We start from the raw sequence: 27438 nt of genomic DNA, 5'->3' as shown, positions 1-27438 counted from the left end.
GTGAGTCCGAAGAGGCATGGGATTAGGTTGAAAGACAAGGAAAGCAAAAATCTTCTTTTAAATTTTTCATGCAATCCAAATTGGAAACAGGCACTCCTTGTCATGCCTGGATAAAGCCGCATGGCTACCAATATTCCAGTTTGAGCACACCATTCCTGTATTTGGGCTGTTCTCCGTGGGAAAAAAGCAAGCTGGGGTTTATTTTATTCATGGTTAGGTAAGCTTTATCCAAGCAGGATAACCAATCCCTCCAAGTAACAACTTATCCAAGGATTTCTATGCCCATGGATAGCAGCCCCAAGGGGCTCTCACCATGTGGACTATGTAAGTCAAACCACGCAAGCACTAGCATCATCAATTAGACAAACATGAGAGAATCTGACATTAAAGAAGAGAAACAGATCCAAATATCCAACCCTCAATTGATGAGATGAAACCCTACACTCTATAATTTCTTTATGATTGTTTTTCTGGAGCCACAAAATTATGAATACTCAAAATGGAGTTCAGTTTATACTATATGAACTCGCACATGAAAATGGCTTGTCTAGTTCAAGGTAAAAAATTCATATATAAAAACAGGTATTCATGATGTTTTATGAGGGCAAAATTGTTAGAAAATTTGAGGAGATGAAAGAAAGACTGGAAACAAAATTCACAAGCTCATACCTTCAAAAGAGGTAGATGAAAATCCACAGTGGAGAGTGGACCCACATTGTTAGTCCTAAGAACGATTCTATACCTGAAAATGTAGGATCAATAAGGAGACTCGATGGGTTCCGGCTGCAACGCTTTCTGCACAAGTTCGCTTTGTTCTTGCTGGTGAACTGAAAAGAAACCGGTGGCTGAGGCAGCAGAAGGTGCTCGCCCAACATATTTAATGTCATCCATGTTCCCTCTTCCCAATGCTTTCATGGCAGTTGAAAGGCGAGGTGCAATGTAACTGTATGCCCCCATGTTCATGGGCTCTTCCTGGCACCACACTATCTCTGCATCTGAAATAAACAAAAAGCCCGGCAGAACTCCAGCATCGTCAACACTATTATTTTCATTTCATTTAGTTATAATCCTGCTAACAACATATTTATAGAACACGAGAACCATATCAAGGTTTTAAATTTCGGTTTTGGCGTCGGTTTCGACCCCCACCGAAATTGAAATATGTCGGTTTTGGTGGGTAATTTCACTCGAAATCATGTACAATTAGAATAAAAAATTCAGTATTATTAAAATTTCCATGGAAATGTCTAAAATTTTGGTGGAAATTTCGGCAATTTCGTCAATTTTGGTGAAAATCTTTTTATTTTTTTTAACTGGTGAAAATCTTTAACATTTCGGTGGAAATTTTGTAAATAAGGGTGAAAACAGAGATTCCAAAATTTCGGAGATCTCCTATAACAATCCGATTCATGGTATATTTCGTTTTGGCCTTGGACGAAACTGAGATATTTTGGCGGCCAAAATTTAAAACTATGAACCATACCATAATCTCGAAAACAGAGAATAACTACTAAAACAGGATCCTATTCCTAAATTGTTAATATGATGGAGTTCAGCCACGTGCCGTGGTGGTTGGATCGTAGTGGTTACAAACCATACCATAATCTCGAAAACAGAGAATAACTACTAAAACAGGATCCTATTCCTAAATTGTTAATATGATGGAGTTCAGCCACGTGCCGTGGTGGTTGGATCGTAGTGGTTATGATGACAAGGTTACAGGGTAGAACTCTTCTTACCCACCAACAGAAAGAAAATATATCTAAAACTGGGTCCATGCAATGAGACTCACATCAAAATGGTGTGCAAGTTCATGTGGAGGGACATTTTGTTGGTTGTTTTGTTTGAGTAGTGATATTAGAGGTTAAGAAACAAAAGGCCTTTGAGTGACTTACTTGGATATCGCTTCAGCTCTCGCTGGATAAGGTCATAAGGAAATGGGCAAAGTTGTTCAACTCTGCAAATAGCAACATCCTTGCCATCAATTTTCGTCCTCGCTTCATCAAGCTCATAATAAACCTGCAAGAAGACAAATGTGAACAAAAGAGCGAATTTCTTCCAGCTTCCAAATCAAGCAGAAAGATAATTCTGAACTGACACCCCATAAGTAATGCTATAAAAGGGACGTAAATCAAAATCTTACAACACAAAAGAAATCAGGTACCTTTCCGGAGCACAGAACCAAGCGTCTGATACCCTCCTCGAGATCAGAGTGGACATTCTGATCCTTTATAAGCCGTTTAAAACGGGTACCTTGCTTGTCAAATCCTGGGTGGCCTTGCACATCATCAAATTCAGAAAGATTTGACTTGCAGTCCTTGTGGCGAAGCAGATTCTTAGGAGCCACTACGATTAGTGGTTTCCGGAATTCCCTATGTATCTAGAAATGACACAATAGAATCAACAGATTGAAATTTATCCAAAATTGAACCAATGCAACTACGAGCATCGGTTACTACATTGAATCGGTTTTTTACAGGATTTCGGGGTGAAATTTCCACCGAAATTGCCAAAATTTCAAATTTTTTTTACCAAATTTTGTAAAATATCTATTTTTTTTTACCAAATTTACATGATTTTGGCCGAAACCGACATTTAAAGCCTTGGTTACTACTCACCTGACGTCGCAGCACATGAAAATAATTTGCAGGGGTTGTAACATTCACAACCTGCCAATTGCACTCCTGGATCTGTTTCCGAAGTGTTGGATCCATCTCAGGTATCACATAAGGATTGTCATCACTCATCTGCATTATCAATTTTTAGGCATATTGTAAGCCTGAATATGGCAGTCCATACTTCATAGCATTCTCATGGAAACATAAATACGAGCAGGATAGTTAAGGGCCCATATAGAAGAAGGCCAAAGCAATCAAACCAACTGTTAGATGTACTATTGAAGGTATATTGGTCAATGCGAACGCGCGCGCGCACACACTTTTCTCATATATACATTGGTGAGGGTGAGCATGATTCACTCTCATTCACTCTCATTTTCTTCTTGTCTCATCCTCAACCCAACACCAACAACACATTGCGAGGAAAATGACAGTGAATCAAGGATTTATCCAAACTGATGAAGGGAGCAATCAAGATCAGGGCTTCCAGTATGATAGAAGTTTAAACATTTAAACTATATGGTCCCATTCCGGATCTTAAGGTCCCTTGCGGTCACTTAACAACAAGAGTTTCACAATAAACATGTAAGCCCCATTTTAAACACCTACAACTTAAAGAAATAAAGTGATATTGGCAGGAAAATGATGTGGTACATCACCTATAATAACTTAAGGGACTTATCATACAACTACAGGCTAAAGGACACTTAAAAATTAGAATATGGGTCCTAGAATGTCGGGATGCAACTTGGGTCGGTTCTGGTTGAGATTTTGCTAACAATAAACTGGAGTAAACCCAAACCCTACCCGACTTTAGCATGAATTCCAAAAAAATGACCCGAGTTGCACCCCTACTAGGATGATCCCCATCAGGGTTCTTATATGATGGATGCGCATATTTTTTCCATGAAGAAATATGAGCGACTAGAATTTGACAGCAGTAACCTTTGGCTTCGTGAGTGGAGGATCCCACATCCAGAATTCTTCGAAAAATGAATTTTCATCCTTCTTAGACAATCAGTTGTTGTGTCATGGTGTGTTAACGCTAGCCTTGCCTCAAAGTTCATCAATCCTTTCGCCAAGGTCATTAATCGAATGGCCTTGGTCACGAGTTACTTGAACAGATCCAGGAATTCCTTTTCTATAACACCCATCCTAAGGCTTGGAGAGTCTTCTCGAGCCCTTCAGTTGTTCCTTGACACGGATAATTCTTTGCTCCTACTTTCTAACTCTGACTCCCAAGATGAAATTGTGTGGTATACCAAACAGTTTGGCATCTTCTCAGTAATCCTATTATTCACTTGTCCGGCACAATCCCATTATTCCCTAACAAGTGGAATTTTGGGAAGACGACTAGGACTAACACTTTCCTATGGTGGATTATGCACTGGAAGATCTTCGCAGGGAACCAACTGTTCAAGTGGAATATCAGCCATAAAAAAAAAATGAGTATCAGCCCAAATAGGGACAACCCTTTCCATGGGTCACCCAGCAAAATCTCTATTCATATCTTCACATGTTACTCCTGGTGGCATTGGTGCGACTGACCTGTTGCTAATAAGAGACTCCAATGCTTATGGGAAATATTTTCCCATCATGCAAATGGCTAGTGTGGAAGGAAAGAAACGGTCACATTTTAATGGAAAAGCTAAGAACCTAGGGATGGATCAAGATTAATTTTGATGGGAGCTATAAAGTGAGTAATGTCAATGCAATTGAAGTCGGGAAGGTAGGTTGCGGATGTACAATTCCTTACGCAAATGGTAATAGTAATTTGGCCTTTGCAAGTATTTGTGGTGAGACTTGCTCTATAGAAGCAGAAATAATGGCAGCCTGGACCGGATTAAAGCTAGTGAAGAAAGGGAATGTCCAAAATCTCTGGATCGAAGGCGACGCTCTTGACATTACGGGATGGCTTAAAAGGAAGTTCAAGAGGCACATTCAGGAAATGCATGATATTATTTCTAGAATGCCCAAGTGCTTCTGTTCCCATATACATCGGGAAGATAATGAGTCAGCTCATAAGTTTGCAAATTTTGGCGTGTGTTGTACTCATTTAATGGTTTGGCATGATATGCCTCCATTGTAGGTGTTTTGTACAGTTTTGTCTCTGCTCCCCTTTTTTGAATTGGGCACCCAACGGTGAGAGGTCAGAAATAAAACAAGAACAAAAAAGAAAGGGAACAGAAAAAAAATATGATCTGACATTCTGACATCTGCAAATATAGAAATACCAGTAAAAGTAAAGGCCTTCGGGGAGCAAAATGAAAAGTAAACTGGTTGTGAAAGAACTATTGGCTGATGGAATAAACTAACACACTGAAAAAACAGTAAGACAATAAAGTGTGCATGTAAAGGTTATGGAGGGAGTCTAGACTCACAGGCGCCCTTGCAAAAAAGGGGGCAAAGGGCGTCTGCATTGGTCAAATCCCATATAAGATGGCATTTAAAATTAAGATCATAAATGACTTTAGTGGAATTTGACCAATAGGGGCCTTTGCTCCCTTTTTTGCAAGGGAGCCTGTGAATCTAGCATTCCTCAAGGTTATAATGCCTATTTCTTTATTAGAATGCCTATTTCTTTATTAGAATGTTGAAATGACAGTGGTATGGTTACTGAAAATCAGTATTGATATCAAGCATGCATATGCAAATGCTTCTCTTGAAAAATAACATGCTCCAGGGAAATGCTTAATGGAAATTAATTGCAAAATATTACCTGAAGGAAACGCTCCAACCGCGCACTTGAATGTTCTGGGCCCTGACCATCATAACCATGAGGAAGTAGCAGCACAAGCCCAGTTTGGCGTAGCCACTTTGACTCTCCACTACTCAAGAACTGATCAAAAATCACTTGAGCACCATTTGAAAAATCACCAAACTGAGCTTCCCACAGAACCAATGAATTTGGATTTTCCATCGAGTAACCCAACTCAAACCCAAGGACACCAAATTCTGAAAGAGAGCTGTAAAACAGAGTAACAGTGTGCATCAGGCTAGAATCATACTTAATGACAAAGCTCCTTTTTTTAATGACAAAGCTCCCTTCCAAGAACGAATTACATCAAATTCATAAAGCACATTTATGCTGTTCTTTTTTACACTGTAAATCAGGATTAATCATTAAGTACATCCCAATATGATGTATTGCTCGATGGGTATTAGTAAAAAGGTTCATATCATACAAGCTACAGGCGACTTGTTCAATGCACAGAAAATATGATTTTCTCAGAAACAACATAAAGCATCATTTTCTTTTTTTCATTTTGTTTGCACTTTTTCCTGAGTAAGGAGAGAGTTTTAAGATTTTGGGCATTCTGGATCTAGACCTACTTCAGAAAAAACAAGCATAGATATAAGCAATTAACCATCATTTGACTGAACCCGGATCCATTGTTTTGGGGCAATCACAACTTTTATGGTATGTATCCATCTTCATATTTCTTCAGCTTTGGGTTTTCCTTTCTAAAGCAAGGGTTTTATTTCTCATTTCAACTTATTTTCGAATTACATGAATATGTAGGGTATTCTTCGTTCATCATTAGGCATGAATGTTCGACTTTTAAGTTTTATGGTTTTTCAAAATCCATAAGGTTTCTGGATCTTTGCTTCCAAACTCTCTCTCCTTGATCATTGATTTTGACACATTCATTCCTCCAAAATATCTAAATTAGAGAATACAGTGATATTTGTAGATCATTTGGGCAAGTGACCAAAATACCCCATTTAAGTAGTTTGGATTGCAGGAAAGAATCTTTGCGACCAAAATACCCCATTTAAAAGAAAAAATTAGAAAAAAAACAGTGAAAAAAGGCATCGCAATTCTTCTTTCTTCCATCGCACTGCCACATTTTTGGGAAAGAAGAATCTCATCAGAAATTAATGGTAAATGACCAGGAGTTCAAAGCTAGAAAAGGTTTATAAGGAAGAGGCCATAAACTACTTCTCTTCTATTTTTAAATCTGTGGGTGGTCTCGCCCACGGATTTATGGAAACTTACCTCAGATATCTGAATCAGATATTTCAATGTTAGAAATCCCATTCACTAAAGATTGAGGTCCGCAAAGCAGTCTTCAACTTGCATAAGGAAAAAGTCCCCAGCCCTGACGGTTTCTCTATATAGTTCTCCCAAGAGTTCTAGGAGGTTATTGTGAGAGATGTTATGTTGGTTTGATAGCTAAAGGGAGTGTCGCTAATCCACACCACAAATCCGACCAAAATCTCACTCGATCACCACTCTGCACCCTGAACCTAATGCCCTTATGAAAATCTAAAGAAACACCCAAGATATCCCTCCAAACCGAGCAACCTTTCCTAGAGAATCTATCAACAGATGCCCAACGAGACAAATCCGAGCCATACTTACTAGCAATAACCCTCACCCAAAGAGCATCCACATCTTCACCAAACCTCCACAACCACTTTCAAAAAAAAAAGGGTTAAGTTAGTGAATCAGTCTCTGATGAGAAAGTGGTTGTGGAGGTTTAGTGAAGATGTGGATGCTCTTTGGGTGAGGGTTATTGCTAGTAAGTATGGCTCGGATTTGTCTCGTTGGGCATCTGTTGATAGATTCTCTAGGAAAGGTTGTTCGGTTTGGAGGGATAACTTGGGTGTTTCTTTAGATTTTCATAAGGGCATTAGGTTCAGGGTGCAGAGTGGTGATCGAGTGAGATTTTGGTCGGATTTGTTGTGTGGAAAGGTCCTATTGAAAGATGAATTTTCGGAATTATTCTTGGTGGCGCCTGAGAAGGATGTTTTGGTTAGGGATTGTTTTGTTAGGATGGATGGTAGGATCATCTGCTTTTAGGCGGAACTTCTTTGATAGAGAGCTTATTTCAGTTTCAAGCCTCTTTGATGCTCTTGAAAAGTGCTATATTAAGAAGGATGGGCTCCCCGCTTCTCCTAAAGGCAACATTTTCAGAAATTGAAAAGGGAGTGAGCACTTAACAAAAGAGACTCCAGGATATGGATTTGGAATACGAGGGGTGTGTTTTCGCTTAAATCATTTTACAATCAATTATTGCCTTCTTCGATTTCTTCTGTGTCAGCCAAAGTTTAGGATATTCCTACCCCACCTTCGGTTGTTGTCTTTGGCTGGGCGGCCTTATTAGGAGGATTCAAACAATTGATTTTTTTAGAGATAGAAAGATGATCTAATTTTTGTATTCTTTGCAAAGAAGATGGAGAATCGGCGGACCATTTGCTTCTTCATTGTAGCTTCGCGAGGAAAGTTTTGGGGGAGGGTTTTGGGAAGGTTTGGGGTGCAGTGGGTTTTTCCGAGGGACTTGGCACAGGCTTTAGAGAGTTGGCAATATGCCCCGTGGGGTTTGAAGGGGAAAACTCTATGAAAGCTATCTTTTCTTGCTGTTATTTGGTCGATATGGAGAGAAAGAAATGCTAGAACTTTCAGAGGCATTTCTAAAAGTGCTACATTCATTGCTTCCAAAGTAACGGGGTTAACAATTTTTTGGGCGAAGTCTTTACAGTTGTTTCAGTTTGTTTCGGCTTTTGATCTATGGTATGGATGGTTAGAGGTTTGCTCGAGTAGTGATAGGAGGAACAATATTGTTCTAGAGTGGGAACCTCCGGGGTATGGCTTGCGTAAGCTTAATTTTGATGGATCTAGTATTGGTAATCCCGGTCCTGCGGGTATTGGTGGGCTTTTAAGGGATGATTTGGGTGTAGTGATATGGTCTTTTGCCGGACCGATTGGGACAGTTGATTCGAATGAGGAGGAAGTAAGGGCTGCTCATCAAGGTATTAAGCTCCTTGAAAGCGAGAATATTAATAATATTGTTGTGGAAGGAGATTCTTTAAATGCCATCCGATAGTTGTCCGGTTATCATAAATTTCCGTGGAGGTTTGCGTATTTTTTTAATGAAATCCTTGATATTATTGGAGACTCTCAAGTGAGGGTTAATCATGTTAGGAGATCGGCAAATGGAGAGGCAGATTCACAAGCTAGGACGGGGGTGGATTTGGAGTCCTTGGAGAAATTTGATTTTCTTGTATTGCCTTCTTTGTATTGTTTGTTTTCTATTGTACATATTGACCGCCTCGGTCTTTTTTAATGAATTTTACCATTCAAAAAAAAAAAAGCTGTGTGCCACTGCATTGCTAAGGCGTTCAACTTGTCCTTTATTTATCTGATCAAAAAATTTTGGAATGCAGTAAACATTTTAGAGTTTAAACAATCAGCCTTAATGATGGGACTGATAAGATTTTTTTTTATGAATGATGATGTAACTAATAAGATTATCTCTATAGTACTTGAGAATAGAATTAAAGGGTCATGCCATTCCTCATATCTCCTATCCAAAGTGGGTTTGTGGCTAGAAGACAGATTATAGACAGAGTTCTTGTGGCAAATGAGATCATTTACTCTACCTTGGCATTGGGGGCGCAAGGTACGCAGCTGAAACTAAACCTTAAGAAAGCCCACGACAGATTCGAGTGGCCTCTTCTGATGCGGACCCTTGGAACAATGGGTTTCATTATTAAATGGAGAAAGTGAGTCCAATGGTGTACCTCCAGTACGCATTTTCCCAAAATTATCAATGGAGACCAAGTGGGTCATTTTGGCATTACCAGGGGTCTTATTATGTAGGGCAAACCTCTATCCCCTTTTTTCAACTTAGTTGTGGAGAATATTGACTACATTCCATCCTAAGCGACGACATGGGGTCTCCTCTATGGCTCGGGGTTCTGCCCAGGTGGCCCTACGATGACATCGGGTCTCCTGTATGGCTTGGGGTTCTGCCCAGGTGGCCCTACTGTATCTCATTTGCAGTATGTAGATGACACTGTCATCCTATCTAAAACTTCGATGTCCCAAGCTTCGAAGATCAATGCTCTTATTACTGTCATTAAAGAGAGCATTGTTCAAAGAACTACACACAAATCAATGTTGACGAGCTTGTGATCGTTGACATCGCTCCCCATCTGAATTTTAATACTACCTCTCTCCCAATAAAGTACTTTGGCTTTCCCTCAAGGGTAGCAAAATATGCCATCATGGCCAGGTCCAATGGTGTAAAGGATTGAGTCTAAGATTGAAAATTGGAGAGAGAGAGAGAGATGGTCATATCTTCATGGCAAGGACTGCCCTCCTCGAGGCAACGCTCTCAAATATCCCAACCTACTTCTTATTATCCATGTTTAGAATCTTGATCTTTGTTGTGAAAGGGATTGAAGCAATGTTTAAGATGCGGATGTGGCGCGGAACGCGGCCGAAGAAAATCCTAGTCGACTCGGCACGACGCGGTTGAGTACTCGGTTGACGCAGCTGAGTACCCAGTTGACGTGATCACAATTTGGGAGTCAAAGGAGTTTTCATTGACTCTGTAGGGCAAAAGGTGGAACACGGATCCGGCTCAACGTGGAACGCGGCCAAGGTAAAAGGGAGTCGACGCGGCTGCGGGGGAGTTTTAAAACTATGGATTGAATAAATCATCTTAATTTCCTCAAGAAAGGTGCACTTGATAAATTGGAAGCAAGTGTGTTAGCCTAAATCCGCTGATGGGTAGGAGCAAAGAAAATCAGGGCACCAAAATGCAGCCCTCCTTGCTAAGCGGTGGTGGAGATTATTCAATAATAAGACTGAGCTTTTGTCAAAGGTCATCTACTCAACATATTAGATGGAGGGAAGTTGCCTTAGGTTTGGCAAATGGGAACGTCTAGATACCCCATACTGGAAGTCTTGGAAAAGAGAATTCAAAACGTTTATGGACAACCTTCCTATCTGTGTGGATAAGGGTTCTAAGGCTTTCTTTTGTCTTGATAATTAGTTTCGTGGTTCCACTCTTGCTCAGGCATTTCTTAATTTTGGTAGAGCAGTTAATTTGAGGGCATTTGTGGCTAATGACATGGATTCTTTTGATCTTTATCCCGTAGTTACTTCTGTCATCCTCTTCGGTGCGTCCTTCATGATATCTGAAGAGTTTCTTAAACTTTCATGCAGTGGATCATTATTTTTCTTCCTATGAATATATTGATGAGTTGCTCTGGTCCCCTGATGGAGGGTTGGAGTCAGGTTGGCAACCGGCCGAAACTTTGCCACTCTTCTATGAAATGAATCCTATTTTCTAGAGGATTCATTCAGCCGACCCCAACTAGTTTGGGACAAAGGCTTTGTTGAGTTGAGTTGAGTTGAGTTGAGCTAGTTTCAGGTTTATATTGGGAAAAACTGGGAAAATAGAATATTCAAAAAAGTAAGAAAATTTATGATTTAAGAAAGATATAAACTATCATAAAATTATTGTGATATCATCGCAATACTTTTTTCCAGTAAATGATAAAAATAAAAATATCATAATATTTTTTTTAAATCTTGGGATTATTTCGGGGTTTTGTCATTTTATCAATATGTTGCGATTTTTATCGCGATATTGTGGCATACCTAGCAAGTCACCCAACCACATATTCATCCATTGCCCTTTGGTTTCCAATGTCTAGAATTATTTTTGTTTACCTAGCGAGTCACCCAACCACATTCATCCATTGTCCCTTGGTTTCCAATGTCTAGAAATATTTCTTTGGACTGTTTAATGTCATCCTAGCTGCTTCGGACAAATCATCCATTAGAACATTCTGGTACTGGTAAGCCTGTAGTGATAAGAAGATTGACCTTTTGAGGAAAATTTTGATACCATCTGACTTTTGGATTGTTTTGAAAGAAAGGAACAGCCATATTTTTAATGGTGGATGGAATAATTTGGTCTGCATTATTAACTAGATTATTGTTTTAGTTAATAAAAGGGCCTCGAAGTACCCAGTTACTGCTAACATACCCTTACAGTTATAGGTCATTATTAATAATTGCAATTAGCACCAACTACCCTACTCCATCCCAGCCTCTAGACATTTGGTTCAGCCTCCTGTTGACTGGATTAAGCTTAAGTCCGACAGCAACCACAAGCTGCTTTTTAATCAGGTTCTCTGATTCTAATGCCAGGATTGTGGTGGTGTTTGCAGGTCCTTGTGGTGAGAGTGATGCTACTGAAGAAGAGGTCAAAGATGCCAATAATGAGATTAAGCTAATACCTAGCTTAAGCCATTCCAAGTATGGATCCAAGGTGATTCTCTCAACACAATCAGATATTCAGATGACTTATGAAGGAATTGTTTCCACCCTTGAGGTTTACACCTACAGAGATGAAGGATTTGCTCGTCACTTTATAGTGTTCATATTCTCATAACCATCGTGAAGGAAAAGATTGAACTGATGCCCTGGCTAATTATGGTGTTTCTTGTACAGACTGGTTAATATGGATTGAGATGTTTGTTTTGTAGCCTTTGCCGCATGCAGGCTACCTTTGGCCACCATTGGCCATCGTAATGATTGAGACTGGAATCACTCATTGAAGAATAGTTGTAATAGTTTCAAGCTCTCTAAGAACACTTCATAATTCCTATAAAATAAAGTAATACATAACTACCTAAAACTAGCCAACCCCAACTAGTTTGGGACAAAGGCTTAGTTGAGTTCAGTGTATAACTACCTAAAACCCTAACTTTTCTCCGAGAATCCTAATCCTTGGTGTAAAAAAATTCATAAACTTATCTCAAATTAAAAATCACTTTTACCTCAATACCAACCAAATTTGCAAAACACAATTGATGCACCCCGTTCTAGTCATATAAAGAAGCACAAAAGATGGCCCATAAAACTGCACATAAAATTATTCCGAAAAGATACCAAATCCAGATAAAAAAAAGAACACCTAATTATTCCCAAAAGATGCCAAATCCATAAAAAATGACACATAATTCCAAGTTTCAGCCCCACCAAACTAGAAGTGCCAACTAGATGATGGCATTGCCACCACCCTCCTCCACCCACCCATTCCCTTGCATGCATATAAATATATATATATATATATATATATATATAGAAGTGTTTCTACGCAGGTGCATAGAGACATTATCTGCGCACTAATGGGGTTTTTGGGTTTCCATTTGCCCAGATCAGTGGGTCCCATTTAATGTGAGGTTTACAAACCACAAAAGAGGATTTGAAAAATTACAGCCGTGTCCCTCCCCATCTCTTTCCAGCGTAAAAAAACCCCCAAAATTTTGAGAAGTAAAGACCCTAAAAATTCAAGATCGTCTCCCTCCTCCTCTCTTTCTAGCGTTAAAAAAAAACCCAAAAAAACTGGGTTTGGGTTTTGGTACTCTCTCTCTCTCTCTCTCTCTCTCTCTCTCTCTCTCTCTCTCTCTCTCTCTCTCTCTCTCGGGTTTCCCTCTCTTCGGATTTTTTTTTGGGTTTCCCTCTCTTCGGATTTTTTTTTTTTGGGTTTTGCTGCTAAACCTCTCTCTGCTCCCTCTCTCTCTCCCTCTCAGCTTCTCCTTCTCCTTCTCTACGGATTCAACAGGTATGTATTACTTTCTATTTATTTTCTTCTTTTTTTTGTTCAAGATTAGAAATAAACAAATCAGATGTTGCGATTAACAGAATAAATGGGTTTTTCACAGGAAATGGCTGCTGAGAGCTTTTCTCTATGGCTGTTGATGTTTATTTAGTGAAAAAGATATCCTCACTCCCTTGTTTCAATAATGGCACTCCTCTCTTTATTTTACACTAGTGTAATTAGATGTTGAAGGCTTTTACAATCCCAAAAAGCTCTCAGCAGCCAAATCAAAGAAGTGTTCAATGTAGTGCATATAAAGAAGCACAAAAGATGGCCCATAAAACTGCACATAAAATTATTCCGAAAAGATACCAAATCCAGATAAAAAAAAGACCACCTAATTATTCCCAAAAGTTGCCAAATCCATAAAAAATGACACATAATTCCAAGTTTCAGCCCCACCAAACTAGAAGTGCCAACTAGATGATGGCATTGCCACCACCCTCCTCCACCCACCCATTCCCTTGCATGCATATATATATATATATATATATATATATATATATATATATATAGAAGTGTTTCTACGTAGGTGCATAGCGACGTTATCTGCGCACTAATGGGGTTTTTGGGTTTCCATTTGCCCAGATCAGTGGGTCCCATTTAATGTGAGGTTTACAAACCACAAAAGAGGATTTGAAAAATTACAGCCGTGTCCCTCCCCATCTCTTTCCAGCGTAAAAAAACCCCCAAAATTTTGAGAAGTAAAAACCCCAAAAATTCAAGATCGTCTCCCTCCTCCTCTCTTTCCAGCGTTAAAAAAAAACCCAAAAAAACTGGGTTTGGGTTTTGGTACTCTCTCTCTCTCTCTCTCTCTCTCTCTCTCTCTCTCTCGGGTTTCCCTCTCTTCGGATTTTTTTTTGGGTTTCCCTCTCCTGATTTATTTTTTTTGGGTTTTGCTGCTTCACCTCTCTTTCTCCCTCTCAGCTTCTCCTTCTCCTTCTCTACGGATTCAACAGGTATGTATTACTTTCTGTTTATTTTCTTCTTTTTTTTGTTCAAGATTAGAAATAAACAAATCAGATGTTGCGATTAACAGAGGAAATAGGTTTTTCACAGGAAATGGCTGCTGAGAGCTTTTCTCTATGGCTGTTGATGTTTATTTAGGAAAAAAGATATCCTCACTCCCTTGTTTCAATAATGGCACTCCTCTCTTTATTTTACACTAGTGTAATTAGATGTTGAAGGCTTTTACAATCCCAAAAAGCTCTCAGCAGCCAATCAAAGAAGTGTTCGGTGTAGTGACAAAAACAAAGAAATGGAGACACACAGTGATTTTTTTTTAGTTGTGATTTAAGGGCCTGTATGGATGCATGTAAACGTTTTTTTGGAAAAAATTTCCATGAAAAATGGAATTTCCAGTGTTTGGTATACTCATTTCACGTGCTTTCCAAAATTGAAAACTTTTCCATTTTTCAAGGAAAGTTGCAAACCTACCGGACCATGGAATATTATGTCTCATGGAATTTTTTCCCCTGATATACATACCTATACAGTAATTTTTCCAAAATGATTTCTGGTGCTGGAGGGCATTTGGCAAATATGATTTTAAGCTCAAGTGGTTATCTGTTTTGCTAGTTGATGATATGAGGAAGATGGTTATAGAAAAAACAGATGCGGTCAAATGGAAACCCAAAAACTCCATTAGTGCGCAGATAACGTCTCTATGCACCTGCGTAGAAACACTTCTCTCTATACTTTTTATATTTTATTGGTATTTTTTTTGTAATTTTACAACTTTATAACCCTTTCTAGGTAATTTTTCATTTAAAACTTTATAACTTTAGGTATTTTACTTTTTTTGTGTAATGATTACTTTTTTTGGTTTTTTTGGTTTGCTAGCAACATTTGCCATGTGCACATCTTTGCACCGCCATTGCCACATGCCGAGAAGTTGCCATAGGAGAAGTTTGGTAGCAAATTCTTATAAAATAAAAAACATGTTAACAACACTATTGTTTTCTTATAAGCGCACTCTCACTTTATTAAAAGTACGGTATAGCCCACACCATAGGATGATCCAAACCGTCCATTAGATGGGCCATAGCCTAAATAGGTTGTGCTCCAAAAAACATTTTCATAGGATGATCCTAACCCTCCAATCTAAATGTTAGAGGGTTGATCTTAACCCTCTATAGATCGGAGGGTTAGAATCAACCAATGGAAATAATTTTGGGGCATAACCTATTTAGGCTATGGGCCATACCGTACTTTTTATAAAGTGAGGAGTTCCCTCGTAAAAAACAGTAGTGCTGATAATCCTATGGTGCGGGTGCCCGCGGGTTGACCCGACCCGACCCGTGTTCTTGTGGGTTGGGTCACCCGCGGGTTAGTTTTTGACGGGTCACTAAAACTTAGACCCGTGCCCGCAAATTTGTGGGTGGGTCGGGTCGACCCGCGGCACGGGTCGCTTTTGCCAGGTCTAGTGAAAACACGTGAAGTCTAAAAATACTAGGTACGGCCCACTTTTTTGATGATCCAAACCATTCATCTATCTGGGCACAACGAAATAGGTTGTGCCCAAAAAATCATTTCCATAGGTTGACCCTAACCCTCCAATTTGTAGAAAATTCCATAAATTATTTTTGGATATCTCCATATTCAGATCAGTTCAGAACCGGGTTAGGATCATCCTATGAAATGATTTTTGGGGCACAACCTGTTTACGTTGTGCCCAAACAGATGAACGGCTTGGATCATAAAAAAAAGTGGGCCGTACCTAGTATTTTGAGACGAATAATTGTAAGTTTCTGCTTCTAATTTGTAGAGAATACCAGATGATAGAAATTTCGTAATAATTATAGTCAATAAAGTTCTAGTTCAATCCATCCATCTCTTGGCCCAGATTACTTGAAATAAAAAATTACATTACACCTGTGAATTGCAATGTTGAATCATGTACTAACATTTAATCCAAAATGCACATTTATTCATGTGCTAACACTTTTGAATTGCAATGTTACACCTGGAAAATTTAATCCAAAATATACATGTGAATCATGTGCTAACATTTAATCCAAAATGCACATTTATTCATGTGGGAACATTACATCCAATGGAACAAAACATCCAAATAACACCAATGTTTGAAATCAAAACAGAGAAGGAAAATCATTATGAAGCTCACAGCATTGCCACCTTTATGAAGCTCAAAACAGAGAACATTCAAATCCACTATTGCCACCTTTATGAAGCTCAAAACAAAGAACATTCAAATCCACTATTGCCACCTTTATGAAGCTCACAGCATCTGCCTGAAATCAAACAGGCACACAGTACAAATACGAAGCATGTTATTACAAAGTCAACGTACCAAATGTGAAGCATGTTATTACAATATCATCCATACATTTCACGAAGCGATATCTTCGTCGTCCGCCGCTTCCTCTTCCTCCTCCAGTGCACTCATCTATTAGAACCAATAAAAATTTACTTATAATTGGAGACAAAAGTACATGGAAAAAAGAGTGTAAGTGCATATAGAGGAGAACTGAAGATCAAACCTTGGCTTTCTTTTTACAGGTTCTTAGATTATGTCCCAACTCCCCACAACCTCCGCACTTCCGTTTCCCCATATTGGATTGGGAGAGCTCTAATGAAGACTTCAAGCGTGATGCTTCCCTTGGCCGGCCCTTGGTTTTAACAACTTCGGGGTCTCGAATACATATCCCAAGTACTTGAGTGGGAAGAGAGTTAGACTGCACTTGGCTAGCCAATACGGGTATGTGAACTTGCCTCTCTTTTTTTCTCTGCTCAATCTCAACCACCAATTCAGCGTAAAATTCATCTAACTTCTTTAAAATAAAGTCGTCATTATCGAGTTCCTCATCCACTATTCGTCGTTTTGCCATTACGGACCACTTTCTAAACGGGGTTGCACCTTCGTTACCTTCGTTACCTACTTGACTTGTAGGTTCTCCACCCAACAACTGATATCTAGAATCAATTGTCCATCTTCTTAGAATGTAACGCTCGGGAATGGAATTTAATTGCTTCTGGTCAAATACGGCCAGAATATGCCTGCATAATATACCTGAAGTCTCAAACATGGAGCAATCACAAGTTGCACTAACACCATCGGAATCTTTGTACACAATCATATGCCCTTTTGACATTTCATCATCCCCACATTTCCTTCTTACATTGAAGGTAGTCTCGTTGCCAATTTTACTATGTTTCTTACCCCAATATAATCTACTACCATTAAGCTCAGCCAAAAAAAGGCCAAAAATTGTCCTTGTATAGTATTTTCCAGGATTCTTCCAATGGACTACCTGTAGTCATTGTCGGCTTTGAATTTTTTGACTTGAAATCCTCTTCTGTTTCTTTCTTACGACGGTCAGCAAGCGCTTTCTCATATTGATCAACAAAATCACGCAGAGAAGTCTTCTGGTTAACAAAACCATCGAAGTGAATGCTTTCACTGCGCTAACTAGAAGTCATGCCTGTAGTGAAAGTACCTTTCCAATAGGCCGGGACCCAGTGAATCCTTAGCTCCCACATCTTACGTAGCCAATCATTCTCATTAATTTTATACTTCAAACATAATCTTCCCCATTCCATCTCACATTCATCTATATCACCCGTGTTATACCAATGGTAGTAATCCTTTGGAAAGTCACCATCTGCCTCTCTCATTGCAGGAACATGCTCAACTAAGTGCTTTGTTATGTGCCAAGAACAAAACCGATGACGTGTATTGGGGAAGACATTCTTAATTGCATTTCGCATCGCCAAATCCATATCCGTAATAATAGTTCCTGGAGTTTTTCCATGCATACATTGCAGCCACTGCCTAAACAACCAAGTGAAGCTCTCCTCAGTCTCATCAGCGAGGAGCGCACATCCAAACAATGTAGATTGCCTGTAATGGTTGACCCCTGTAAATGGTGCAAAGGGCATCAAATACATATTTTTTATAAGTCACATCGAAGACAATCACATCGCTGAAGGTCATATAAGACTCTCTGGCCCTCGAATCAGCCCAGAACATAGATCTCAATGTACACTCTGAGTCCAACTCAATAGAAAAAAAAAAGTCATGCTCTTCAGCTCGTTTCCGTTGGAGACGGTCGGCCACTATCCCAGCATCTAACCCCATATTATTTTTCCTCTTCAATCTCAAATGGGACTGCACTTGCTGTGGTGAGAGAACACCATCTTCGCCATCGGATTGGACATTAATGACTTTTGCAATTCGAGCAGCCTGCAACCCAATTCCATGGTAACTATCCATCAAATTTTTAACAGTCTCCTTCTTATATAGTCGGTTGTGTGAACGATGCATGCGTCTTCTAAGTGGAGAAGTGAGTTCATGCGAATGTTCGTCTTCAAAGACTGACATTATCCACTTCTTGCCTTTCACGTTAATCGCCATCTTCGCCTGACAATCAAACCTAACAGTGTGAGGCGGAATCACTTCCTTACCTGCCTGTCTCTTGTCATTAGGGTTTTTCTTCCCCTCCTTGTCACACACATACTTTCTGAATATCACTTCATTTGTCTTGGTCGACTTGTTTGTAGTAGATTTTCGCACTCCAAAACCTTTACTCAAGCCATAGGTATTATAACATAAGTAGGCATCTTCAAAGCTATCAAACTCCTGCCCAACAAATGGCCTTTTGTCTACACTCTCCTCGTCATTCCTTTCCTCACCATCTTCTACTTGGTTACCTTCATTTAAATCTTCCCCTTGATCTTCTACTTGGTTACCTTCATTTAAATCTTCCCCTTGATCTTCTACTTGGTTTCCATTATTTAATTCTTCCCCTTGATCACCTAGAATGAAGGCGTGTTCATCAATATCATTTATCGATAGGCCGCATACTTGCAACACAGCGTCCTCAACAAACCCTGAGGATGTGCCACATACTTCATCAACATCAAACACAGAAGCGAGCAACGAAGCATCATCCATTTTACTAGGTCACAACACTAGATAACAAACCAGCCAACTACCAGAAACCACCCATAAACCACCACCAAGCCACCCATAAACCACCACCAAACCAACCATAAACCACCACAAACCAACCATAAACCACCACCAAAGCAGCCATAAAGGAAGAAATATGTCAGAAAAAGAAAAAAAAGAAGTTAATACGTAAAGAATGGAAGCAAGTATTAAAAAAAATAACCATAACTACCAATTCCATAATTCAGTGTATCATTTACACATGATTCCATCCCTATCCCCTTAGAGACAACCTACAAGTAAAGAAACATGTGCATAGACACTCCAACCCATCTTCCTCATATCATCAACTAGCAAAACAGATAACCACTTGAGCTTAAAATCATATTTGCCAAATGCCCTCCAGCACCAGAAAATCATTTTGGAAAAATTATTGTATAGGTATGTATATCAGGGGAAAAAATTCCATGAGAAATAATATTCCATGGTCCGGTAGGTTTGCAACTTTCCTTGAAAAATGGAAAAGTTTTCAATTTTGGAAAGCACGTGAAATGAGTATCCAAACAAAAGTTTACATGCATCCATACAGGCCCTTAAATCACAACTAAAAAAAATCACTGTGTGTCTCCATTTCTTTGTTTTTGTCACTACACCGAACACTTCTTTGATTGGCTGCTGAGAGCTTTTTGGGATTGTAAAAGCCTTCAACATCTAATTACACTAGTGTAAAATAAAGAGAGGAGTGCCATTATTGAAACAAGGGAGTGAGGATATCTTTTTCCCTAAATAAACATCAACAGCCATAGAGAAAAGCTCTCAGCAGCCATTTCCTATGAAAAACCCATTTCCTGTGAAAAACCCATTTCCTCTGTTAATCGCAACATCTGATTTGTTTATTTCTAATCTTGAACAAAAAAAAGAAGAAAATAAACAGAAAGTAATACATGCCTGTTGAATCCGTAGAGAAGGAGAAGGAGAAGCTGAGAGGGAGAGAGAGAGAGAGGAAGCAGAGAGAGGTGAAGCAGCAAAACCCAAAAAAAAAAAATCCGAAGAGAGGGAAACCCGAGAGAGAGAGAGAGAGAGAGAGAGAGAGAGAGAGAGAGTACCAAAACCCAAACCCAGTTTTTTTGGGTTTTTTTTTAACGCTGGAAAGAGAGGAGGAGGGAGACGATCTTGAATTTTTGGGGTTTTTACTTCTCAAAATTTTTGGGGTTTTTTTACGCTGGAAAGAGATGGGGAGGGACACGGCTGTAATTTTTCAAATCCGCTTTTGTGGTTTGTAAACCTCACATTAAATGGGACCCACTGATCTAGGCGACTGGAAACCCAAAAACCCCATTAGTGCGCAGATAACGTCTCTATGCACCTGCGTAGAAACACTTCTCTCATATATATATACATATAGACATTTAGTACTTCGTTTACACTCTTCTACATCCCATTCCTTCGCATGTGGTGACTGGTGATGTACTGCATCATACAATAGGAGGTCGGGATGCTCGAAAATCTACAACTAGACATTGAGTACTTTAGAGGCATTTAGAATACTCAAAGAATGCCAACAGTATAATCAATCTATCTAATGCCAAAGTTTCGAATGCAAGGTGATGCCTCACATATTATGATAATAAATACTATTTTGTTTCTTATAGACATAACACCAAAGGAATAACTTTCCATTCCAAAATTCCATGTTCTGTTATAACAAATGTTTAAAAACTAAACTCCAAGAACTCAGGCATAGAAATTCCGGGTCAACATAGTTGATAGAGACCAATGAACCCAGATTCCATCCCTCACTCCCTCCTTCCCTCTCTCCTCCTTCCCTTCCTCCCTCACCGTCAGTTTAGTAAAAAGTCTTATTTTAGGGTGATCATTAATCTATCCCTACCCACCTTGTAGCGTTAGGCTATTTTCCTTAGTTATAAAATCACTTGAATGAGAGAGAGAGGATTTGGGAAGACAGAGGAGAGGGAGGCTTGGCAAATTTACATGTTTCTAGACTAGTCAGGCCCCAAACGAAGTCAACTCCCCCAAGTTCCAAGTCAAGTTGGCAAGCTATAGGTTATAATACTCATCTAAAGATTCATGAAACAAAAAGGGTTCAATAAGGAATGCCTACTGAGGAATCCAGGGGAACAGAACACAAATCAGAAAAGAAGTAAACTTTACAAATGCACCAAAAACCTTCCACTAGTAACCAACTAGCCATAAATAGGTAATAAGTTCCCCATGAGATTGAAATTTTCCAGCAGGATGAAACGGCGAAGCAAACTAGTTAACAGATACAACATTGTTTGAAGAAGAAAAGACTATGACCCACACAAACAGAACGCCTGCAATTTTGTGGCACTTCAAAACTTCAGGGACACCAACTGCTAAACGATATATTGTAAAGATAACATTTTAGACACAGAATTTTCTGGATAGCAGGAGACATGTGTATCGCAGTAAAGAACAAAGATGGAAGAAACAGAAGGTAAGACTTACATATCCAAGAACAAACTCTAAGGGCCTGTTCGTTTGAGTTTGTGGCAGCGGATTGTGATTGGATTCAAAATTACATTTAATTTTGGAAACATATATTGGGAGATTTACCGCTCCGTGGGGTTTTTTAAAGTGATTTTTTTAGCGTAAGCGGCTTTCGCACCTCAATGAGGCTAGGCTCCTGAATCCGATGAAGCTAATAGCAGAAAGAAACGCTTAATTAGTCAGATTGAGGCACTCATCACAGAAATGTCTCTTTCCTTGGTTGGAGTGGCACTATGGTTTTCTTTAGCTAGGAACTGTCTCACTCGCCTTAACTGACTACATGCAGTCAATTGATCAAAGCGATATGCTTTAGGCATCTTTGGAGAGAAGTCCAATAATCATAATTGCCCTGTTTGGTTGCTTATTTTTCCAAAGATCTGTTTGGTTGCCATTTTGCACTTTGACCACCAGACAACTTCTAGACATCATTATTGCCTTTTTTTTCTTATGTGGTGCTTACGTGGCAGCAACCCCCCCCCCCAAAAAAAAAAAAAAAAAACTTCCCCCCTTCACCAAAATGGTGAAATCTGTGTGGGGTTTTAGGAGAAGATTCTTGTCTTATTGTTTTTCTCTATTTCTCTCTCTTCTCTTTCTCTCTCTTCCGCGCTATATTTTGGTAATGACACCCTACATCTTCCGCTAATCTTCTCACGCAACCAAACACTACTCACAAATCTTCCTCTTCTCCCCATCTTCCATGCTTGTCTAATTCTCTTTGACTTCTTCTTCTCCTAATCTCCCAGCCATCTACAAGCAACCAAACAGGGCAAATAGGCTGCCACAATCCCAAACGAACAGGGCCTAAAATATGTATACTATGCAAACCATAGTGCACGTACCTGTTACTGACGGTGAACATTTCCTCATTCTGGTTCAGAATAAGATGGTCCAGAGGGCAGTACTGCTGCCCTGTTTCCTGGTCATGAATTACTGCATGTCGATGACTGAATGTACCTCTTTCGACATCCTGACCACTCAACCTAACATGGTTACCTTCCACCAGTAAAGTAGCAAAAGCAAGTGCTTCACCAACCGCCCAGTCAATACCTTCCCCTGTTTCAATCATCTGAGCACGCTGCTCAAAAATTCTCTTGACTCCTTTATGAGGTTTGAAATTCTCTGGAATAGTCGTAATAGCTCTGCCCACAGTTTTCAGTATCTCCGGTTTCACCCTGTACAATGGAGAGTATATTTCAATAAAGGAGTTTTAAAATGCAGAATTAAGCAGCAAGAAATGAAATCAAATAAACAGGTCTGTCATACCCAGTATTTCGAACACGTGAAAGCTGTTCAGGTGATTTAAATCCAGACCAATAAGCCGAAAGCCAATCTCTCCTTCTTGGAATGTATTCTTTGCTATTCACAAACTCGTCATTCAGAATGGAGTTCACTTTGTTGTGTATCTTTTCAACATCTTCTTTTGAAATCTCCCCCGACTCTATAAGCTGGTTTTCATACATGTCAAGGGCCCGTGGATGATTTCGAATAATCTGTTGATGATCATTATACATTATATGATGGTAGAGAAACATGTCCACAGTTATCTTGCATGCAATAACATAATAACGATAATAATGAAATAAACCATCAGACTGTACGGTTACAGAAGAAAATCACCAAAAAATGGGTGCTTCAGGTAGGAAATAAATAAACTATCAAATAAGACATACCAAAGAACAGGCAGCAAAACACAAGACTTTTTTTTAGAAAGGGAGGCATAGGATGAGCATGAGACATTAAAAACTAGCTCTTAACCATCTCTAAGAAGCAAAACAAATATGTAAGTTGACAGCTTGTTTTTCTGTTACTTAATGAAATGAGAATTAAAAGAAACAGTGGGATGAAATGTACACACCTGATACATCTTAGGTTGTGTGAAAGATGGCTCATCGATCTCATTGTGCCCAAAGCGACGGTAACATACAATGTCAACCACCACATCAGAATGGAACGTCTGGCGCCACTCAGCTGCAAGCTCACAAACATGAGCCACCGCCTCCACATCATCACCATTTACATGAAAAATAGGAGCATTCAAGGCTTTAGCCACATCTGTACAATACTGAGAAGATCTCCCAGCTCTTGGATCAGTCGTGAAGGCCACTTGGTTGTTCACAACAATGTGAATGGTCCCACCAGTCGTATAGTTGGGTAGAGCACTCAGATGCAAAGTCTCATAAACAACACCTTGGCCAGCAAAGCTTCCATCCCCATGAATCAAAACACCTAAATTCTTTGTCCTGTCCATATCATTAGAATAATACTGCTTCGCTCGAGTTTTCCCGACTACAACAGGATCAACGGCCTCCAGATGGCTGGGATTTGCGACTAAAGACAGATGGATTCTCTTACCACCTCTCGTAGGCCGATCATAAGAAGTTCCCAGATGGTACTTGACATCACCAGTTCCCGTGTACGACCCAACTTCCCCGTCCACAGGCTTCGTACCACCACTAAATTCACTAAAAATTTGACGCAATGGCTTCCTAACAACATTACCCAAGACATTTAATCTTCCTCTATGGGGCATGCCAATAACAATGCTTTCAACCCCCATATCAGCAGCTCTATCAAACATCTCTTTCATGCCGGGAATCAGAGTTTCTCCACCTTCTAGACCAAACCTCTTAGCAGTCGTCCATTTTGTGGCCAAGAAATTCTCAAACTGCGTGCTCCAAATAAGCCTATCAAGAATAACCTTGCGACGCTCCTGATTGTATTTCATTGGAGTCACAGTCTCAATTCTTTCCCTCAACCAATTACACTTTTCACGGTCCGCAATGTGCATATACTCGAAACCAATGCTCCCACAATAAGCCTGTTCGAGCCTGTTCAGTATTGCCCGAAGAGTTTGCACCGGGCGGTTCTCTGACAGAAACCCCGCCATCTTCCACACTCCGATAAAGAACTCCCTGTCAAGATCAGCCTCAGTGAACCCATAAAGACCTGGATCCAAATCAACAGGTACCTCACGTTGCTCTAGCCCTAGCGGATCCAATTTGGCTTTCATGTGTCCATTGACTTGGTAAGCCCTAACGAGCAATAACAACCGCATACTCTCTTGAATCGTCTGCCCTGAAATTCCAGGCATTGTGGAAGCTTGCCCAACAAAGTTTCTGAAGAAATTGTCCCATGATTCATCAACGCTATCTGGATCAGCCTCCCAAGCCCTCTGTAGCTCCTCTATATAGACGCTGCTCGTGCCATCAAGGAAGCTATCGGTAAGTTTCGAGAGAGGCACAGGGCGAGGGACTGGCGCTGTTGCTGCTTGCGCCTTAGACCGGAACACTGTCGAGTGAAAATACTGATTCTGCAATGGAAGAGGATGAATTCTTCTCGACGCGTAGGATGATGCCTGAGCTAGATTTCTCCTAATTGCTAGTTTGGATATACTCGAAGCAACTCGGAACCACGCCATGGCGCTCAAAGAATCTAAATTTCTTAAAGGACCACCCCTTCAGCTTAATTCCAACAAATCAAATCCTAACCTTAACCATTTTTATTTTTTTTTCAAAATTGCATCAGATTCCTCTCTAACACCACCTTCACTAAACCTAGCAAGCCAAAAGAAGAAAAAGAATAAAAAAAAATCAATCACCATTAAAATAAAAAAAGAAAAGAAAATGCAATCAATCACTAATTTCTATTTATAGCACCATCAAACGGCTCAAACTCAAATCATTCAAAAAATAAATAAATAACAGCTCAAAATCAATAGAATCGAGGAAACTAATCAATGAAGAAAAAAACTGCAATCAAACGCTATTTTCCATTAGCACCATCAAACAGCTCAAACTCAAATCATTCAAATAAATAAATAAACAGCTCAAAATCAACAGAATCGAGAAGAGTACTCATCGAAAAACGAATCAAACAAAAAAACTGCAATCAAACACTTCTTTTCATTTTTAGCACCATCAGACAGCTCAAACTCAAATCATTCAAAATAAATAATTAAATAAATAAAACAGCTGAAACTCAACAGAATCTAGCTCATCGAAAAACTAATCAAAAAAAAAACGCAATCAATCTATACTTTTCAGTTTTAGGAACATCAAACAGCTCAAACGCAACAGAATCGAGAAAACTCCTCATTGAAAAACTAAACAAACGACAAAAAGAAAAGGAAAAACAGCGAAAAAAAATAGGGAAACGAGAAATGTAAAATGTAAAATCTAAGAATATAAAAGATTGTGATAGTTCGCCATGAGAATACAGATCTAGCAAAGAGAAAAACAGAGATTTTACGATTCGAGATCTTACCTCAAAAAAAAGAAAAAAAAAAGGAATTCAATAAAACCCTAGCCGCTGATCGTTTGAAAGGTCTCTCTCAGACACCTCTTAATCACCTCTTTATTTATATGCTCATTCTCGTACCTTGAGAGAACAAAATTATTATTTTCTTTTTTTATTCTTTCCTTTTACTTTTTCCCTTTTTGACAAAGAAAACCATACAATGACACGCGATCAATAGAAGGGGTATATTTGTCTTTTAATAATGTCTGTTCAACACGTGGCAAAATATGCAAGTCTGTAGGGACCCACGAAATTTCTAACGTGTCGCACTCAGGACTCACATTTGTGATTTGTCAGCATGATCTTCCCCGTTCAATTGGTGGGCCCAGTGAGTGGACAAATCAGAAAGATTAAATGATATTTTAAGGAATTTTTGTCAATCAGTCCTTAATTTGTAAAATATTATCTAATTATTTAATGAATATTGCCTATATTATCCATGAATTTAACAATTTAAGATAATAATTTCTCTTGCAGTGATAAACTGAAGAGCGCTCTTGCAAATATCCAGGTGCATTGGATCCACACTATTCACCTGTTTTATTTTTGCATTTATAGCTGCAGTTATTCTCTTGAAATGAGTGGTGTGGATCCAATGGGAAGCCCTTGTGGCTGGTTTTTGTAAGGGTGCCTTCAATTTAGCGGACCTCTTCGAAAATTTCCCCTTGCAAAACCCAGCCACAAGGGTGCCCCCATTGGATATACTTTTACATTTTTCGGTGCTATTATAAATGCACTTTGGTGATGCGGATCCAATAGGGGCGCTCTTTTCGGTGCTATTATAAATGTGCTTTGGTGACGCGGATCCAATGGGGGTGCTCTTCAGTTTAAGCATACCTCAATTTATAAAACATCCCTATGACAACTTGTGAAGCTTGTTACGTTCTCAAAATTATAATTTTGCACTCATTTTAATGCCTTAATCATGGCCTTCTCCCTTCTCATTGCCCTCATTTTACTTCCCCTTTTACACATTTATGATAAATTAATGTTCTCCCTTTTGTCTGGACTTCCTTTTTTAAGTTTGGAAAACACTTTGAAAACGGATTTCGTTTGAAAAATAAAAACGGAATAGACATGACTGTTGATTTGACCCTTTTAAAGGTGTATTTATTGCTTTTATGGGGATTTGAACGGGTGTATTTATTGCTTTTATGGGGATTTGAACGCCATTCCTTTGTCTTTTAGTGGACGTGGCTCCATTGATTGATGGCTGTTCTTTTTTTCCAAAACGGATTCCCGTTTTCCTAGCAAAACTCTTTTAGTTTTTTAGTATAAGCCTTTGGTGGTCTTTGCTTTTGCCTAAGCTGTCCTTTCAATTTTTGAACCTATATGACTTTGATCTTTTGCCTAGGTGGCTCTTTCATGTTTTCAACTTAATAGGTCATAAACATATGCCTAAATGGATCTATGGAGAAGAAACCGCACGCCATGTCAGCGGACATGGATTTGACCAAAGCAGCCTTGAGTTCCCAAAATTTTCCGTGGAAGCTCGCTGAACGCATTTTCAACTCGGGTTGACTGAAAAAAATAAGGGCTTCTGCCATATTTCTGCGGAAAGTATGGCAAACCCATAAGGAGGTCTGCTTCCATTTTAATATTTTATGAATGCAAATTTATTTACACGGATTTGCTAGGGTCCACCTCAAAAGGCATTTCGCAGAACGTA

General features: G+C 39.3%; 2 protein-coding genes across 3 annotated transcripts; both read right to left on the bottom strand.

Annotated features, from left to right (window-relative positions):
* Window positions 1-400: 400 nt before the first annotated feature.
* LOC143848104 (uncharacterized) lies at window positions 401-25883 on the bottom strand. The gene is made up of 9 exons (XM_077356916.1): window positions 25737-25883; window positions 23329-25027; window positions 22737-22963; window positions 22313-22645; window positions 5338-5584; window positions 2619-2747; window positions 2165-2380; window positions 1896-2019; window positions 401-995 (listed from the first exon to the last, which is right to left on the bottom strand). Exons 2-9 carry the CDS (start codon window positions 24889-24891, stop codon window positions 757-759), a joined length of 3078 nt encoding a protein of 1025 aa, XP_077213031.1. The 5' UTR covers window positions 24892-25027; window positions 25737-25883; the 3' UTR covers window positions 401-756.
* Window positions 16161-19421, bottom strand: LOC143848105 (protein FAR1-RELATED SEQUENCE 5-like). Of its 2 annotated transcripts, XM_077356918.1 has the most exons (3): window positions 16531-19421; window positions 16377-16436; window positions 16161-16281 (listed from the first exon to the last, which is right to left on the bottom strand). In XM_077356918.1, the coding sequence occupies exon 1, from the start codon at window positions 18942-18944 to the stop codon at window positions 17856-17858; it is 1089 nt and encodes a 362-aa protein (XP_077213033.1). In that variant the 5' UTR covers window positions 18945-19421; the 3' UTR covers window positions 16161-16281; window positions 16377-16436; window positions 16531-17855. The 2 variants fall into 2 exon arrangements, with proteins under 2 accessions (XP_077213033.1, XP_077213032.1); XM_077356917.1 differs by having other exon boundaries at window positions 16377-19421.
* Window positions 25884-27438: the final 1555 nt, after the last annotated feature.

This window comes from Tasmannia lanceolata, unplaced genomic scaffold (assembly GCF_043159265.1).
Source record: "Tasmannia lanceolata isolate RefF3 unplaced genomic scaffold, GAP_Taslan_0.1 ptg000016l, whole genome shotgun sequence".
NCBI classification, from domain to species: domain Eukaryota; kingdom Viridiplantae; phylum Streptophyta; class Magnoliopsida; order Canellales; family Winteraceae; genus Tasmannia; species Tasmannia lanceolata.
The sequence above is the reverse complement of the archived record's forward strand: the minus strand, read 5'-3'. Positions and strand labels throughout refer to the sequence as shown.

Bases quoted from the DNA above. Each gene is read 5' to 3' on its own strand.
- LOC143848104 (XM_077356916.1), bottom strand. From the start codon at position 24,891: ATGGCGTGGTTCCGAGTTGCTTCGAGTATATCCAAACTAGCAATTAGG. The intron at 22,964-23,328 runs GTGTGTACATTT...GATCATCAACAG, and splicing joins CACAACCTAAGATGTATCAG to ATTATTCGAAATCATCCACG. The intron at 996-1,895 runs GTAAGTCACTCA...TGTTTATTTCAG, and splicing joins AGAGCTGAAGCGATATCCAA to ATGCAGAGATAGTGTGGTGC.
- LOC143848105 (XM_077356917.1), bottom strand. From the start codon at position 18,944: ATGGATGATGCTTCGTTGCTCGCTTCTGTGTTTGATGTTGATGAAGTA.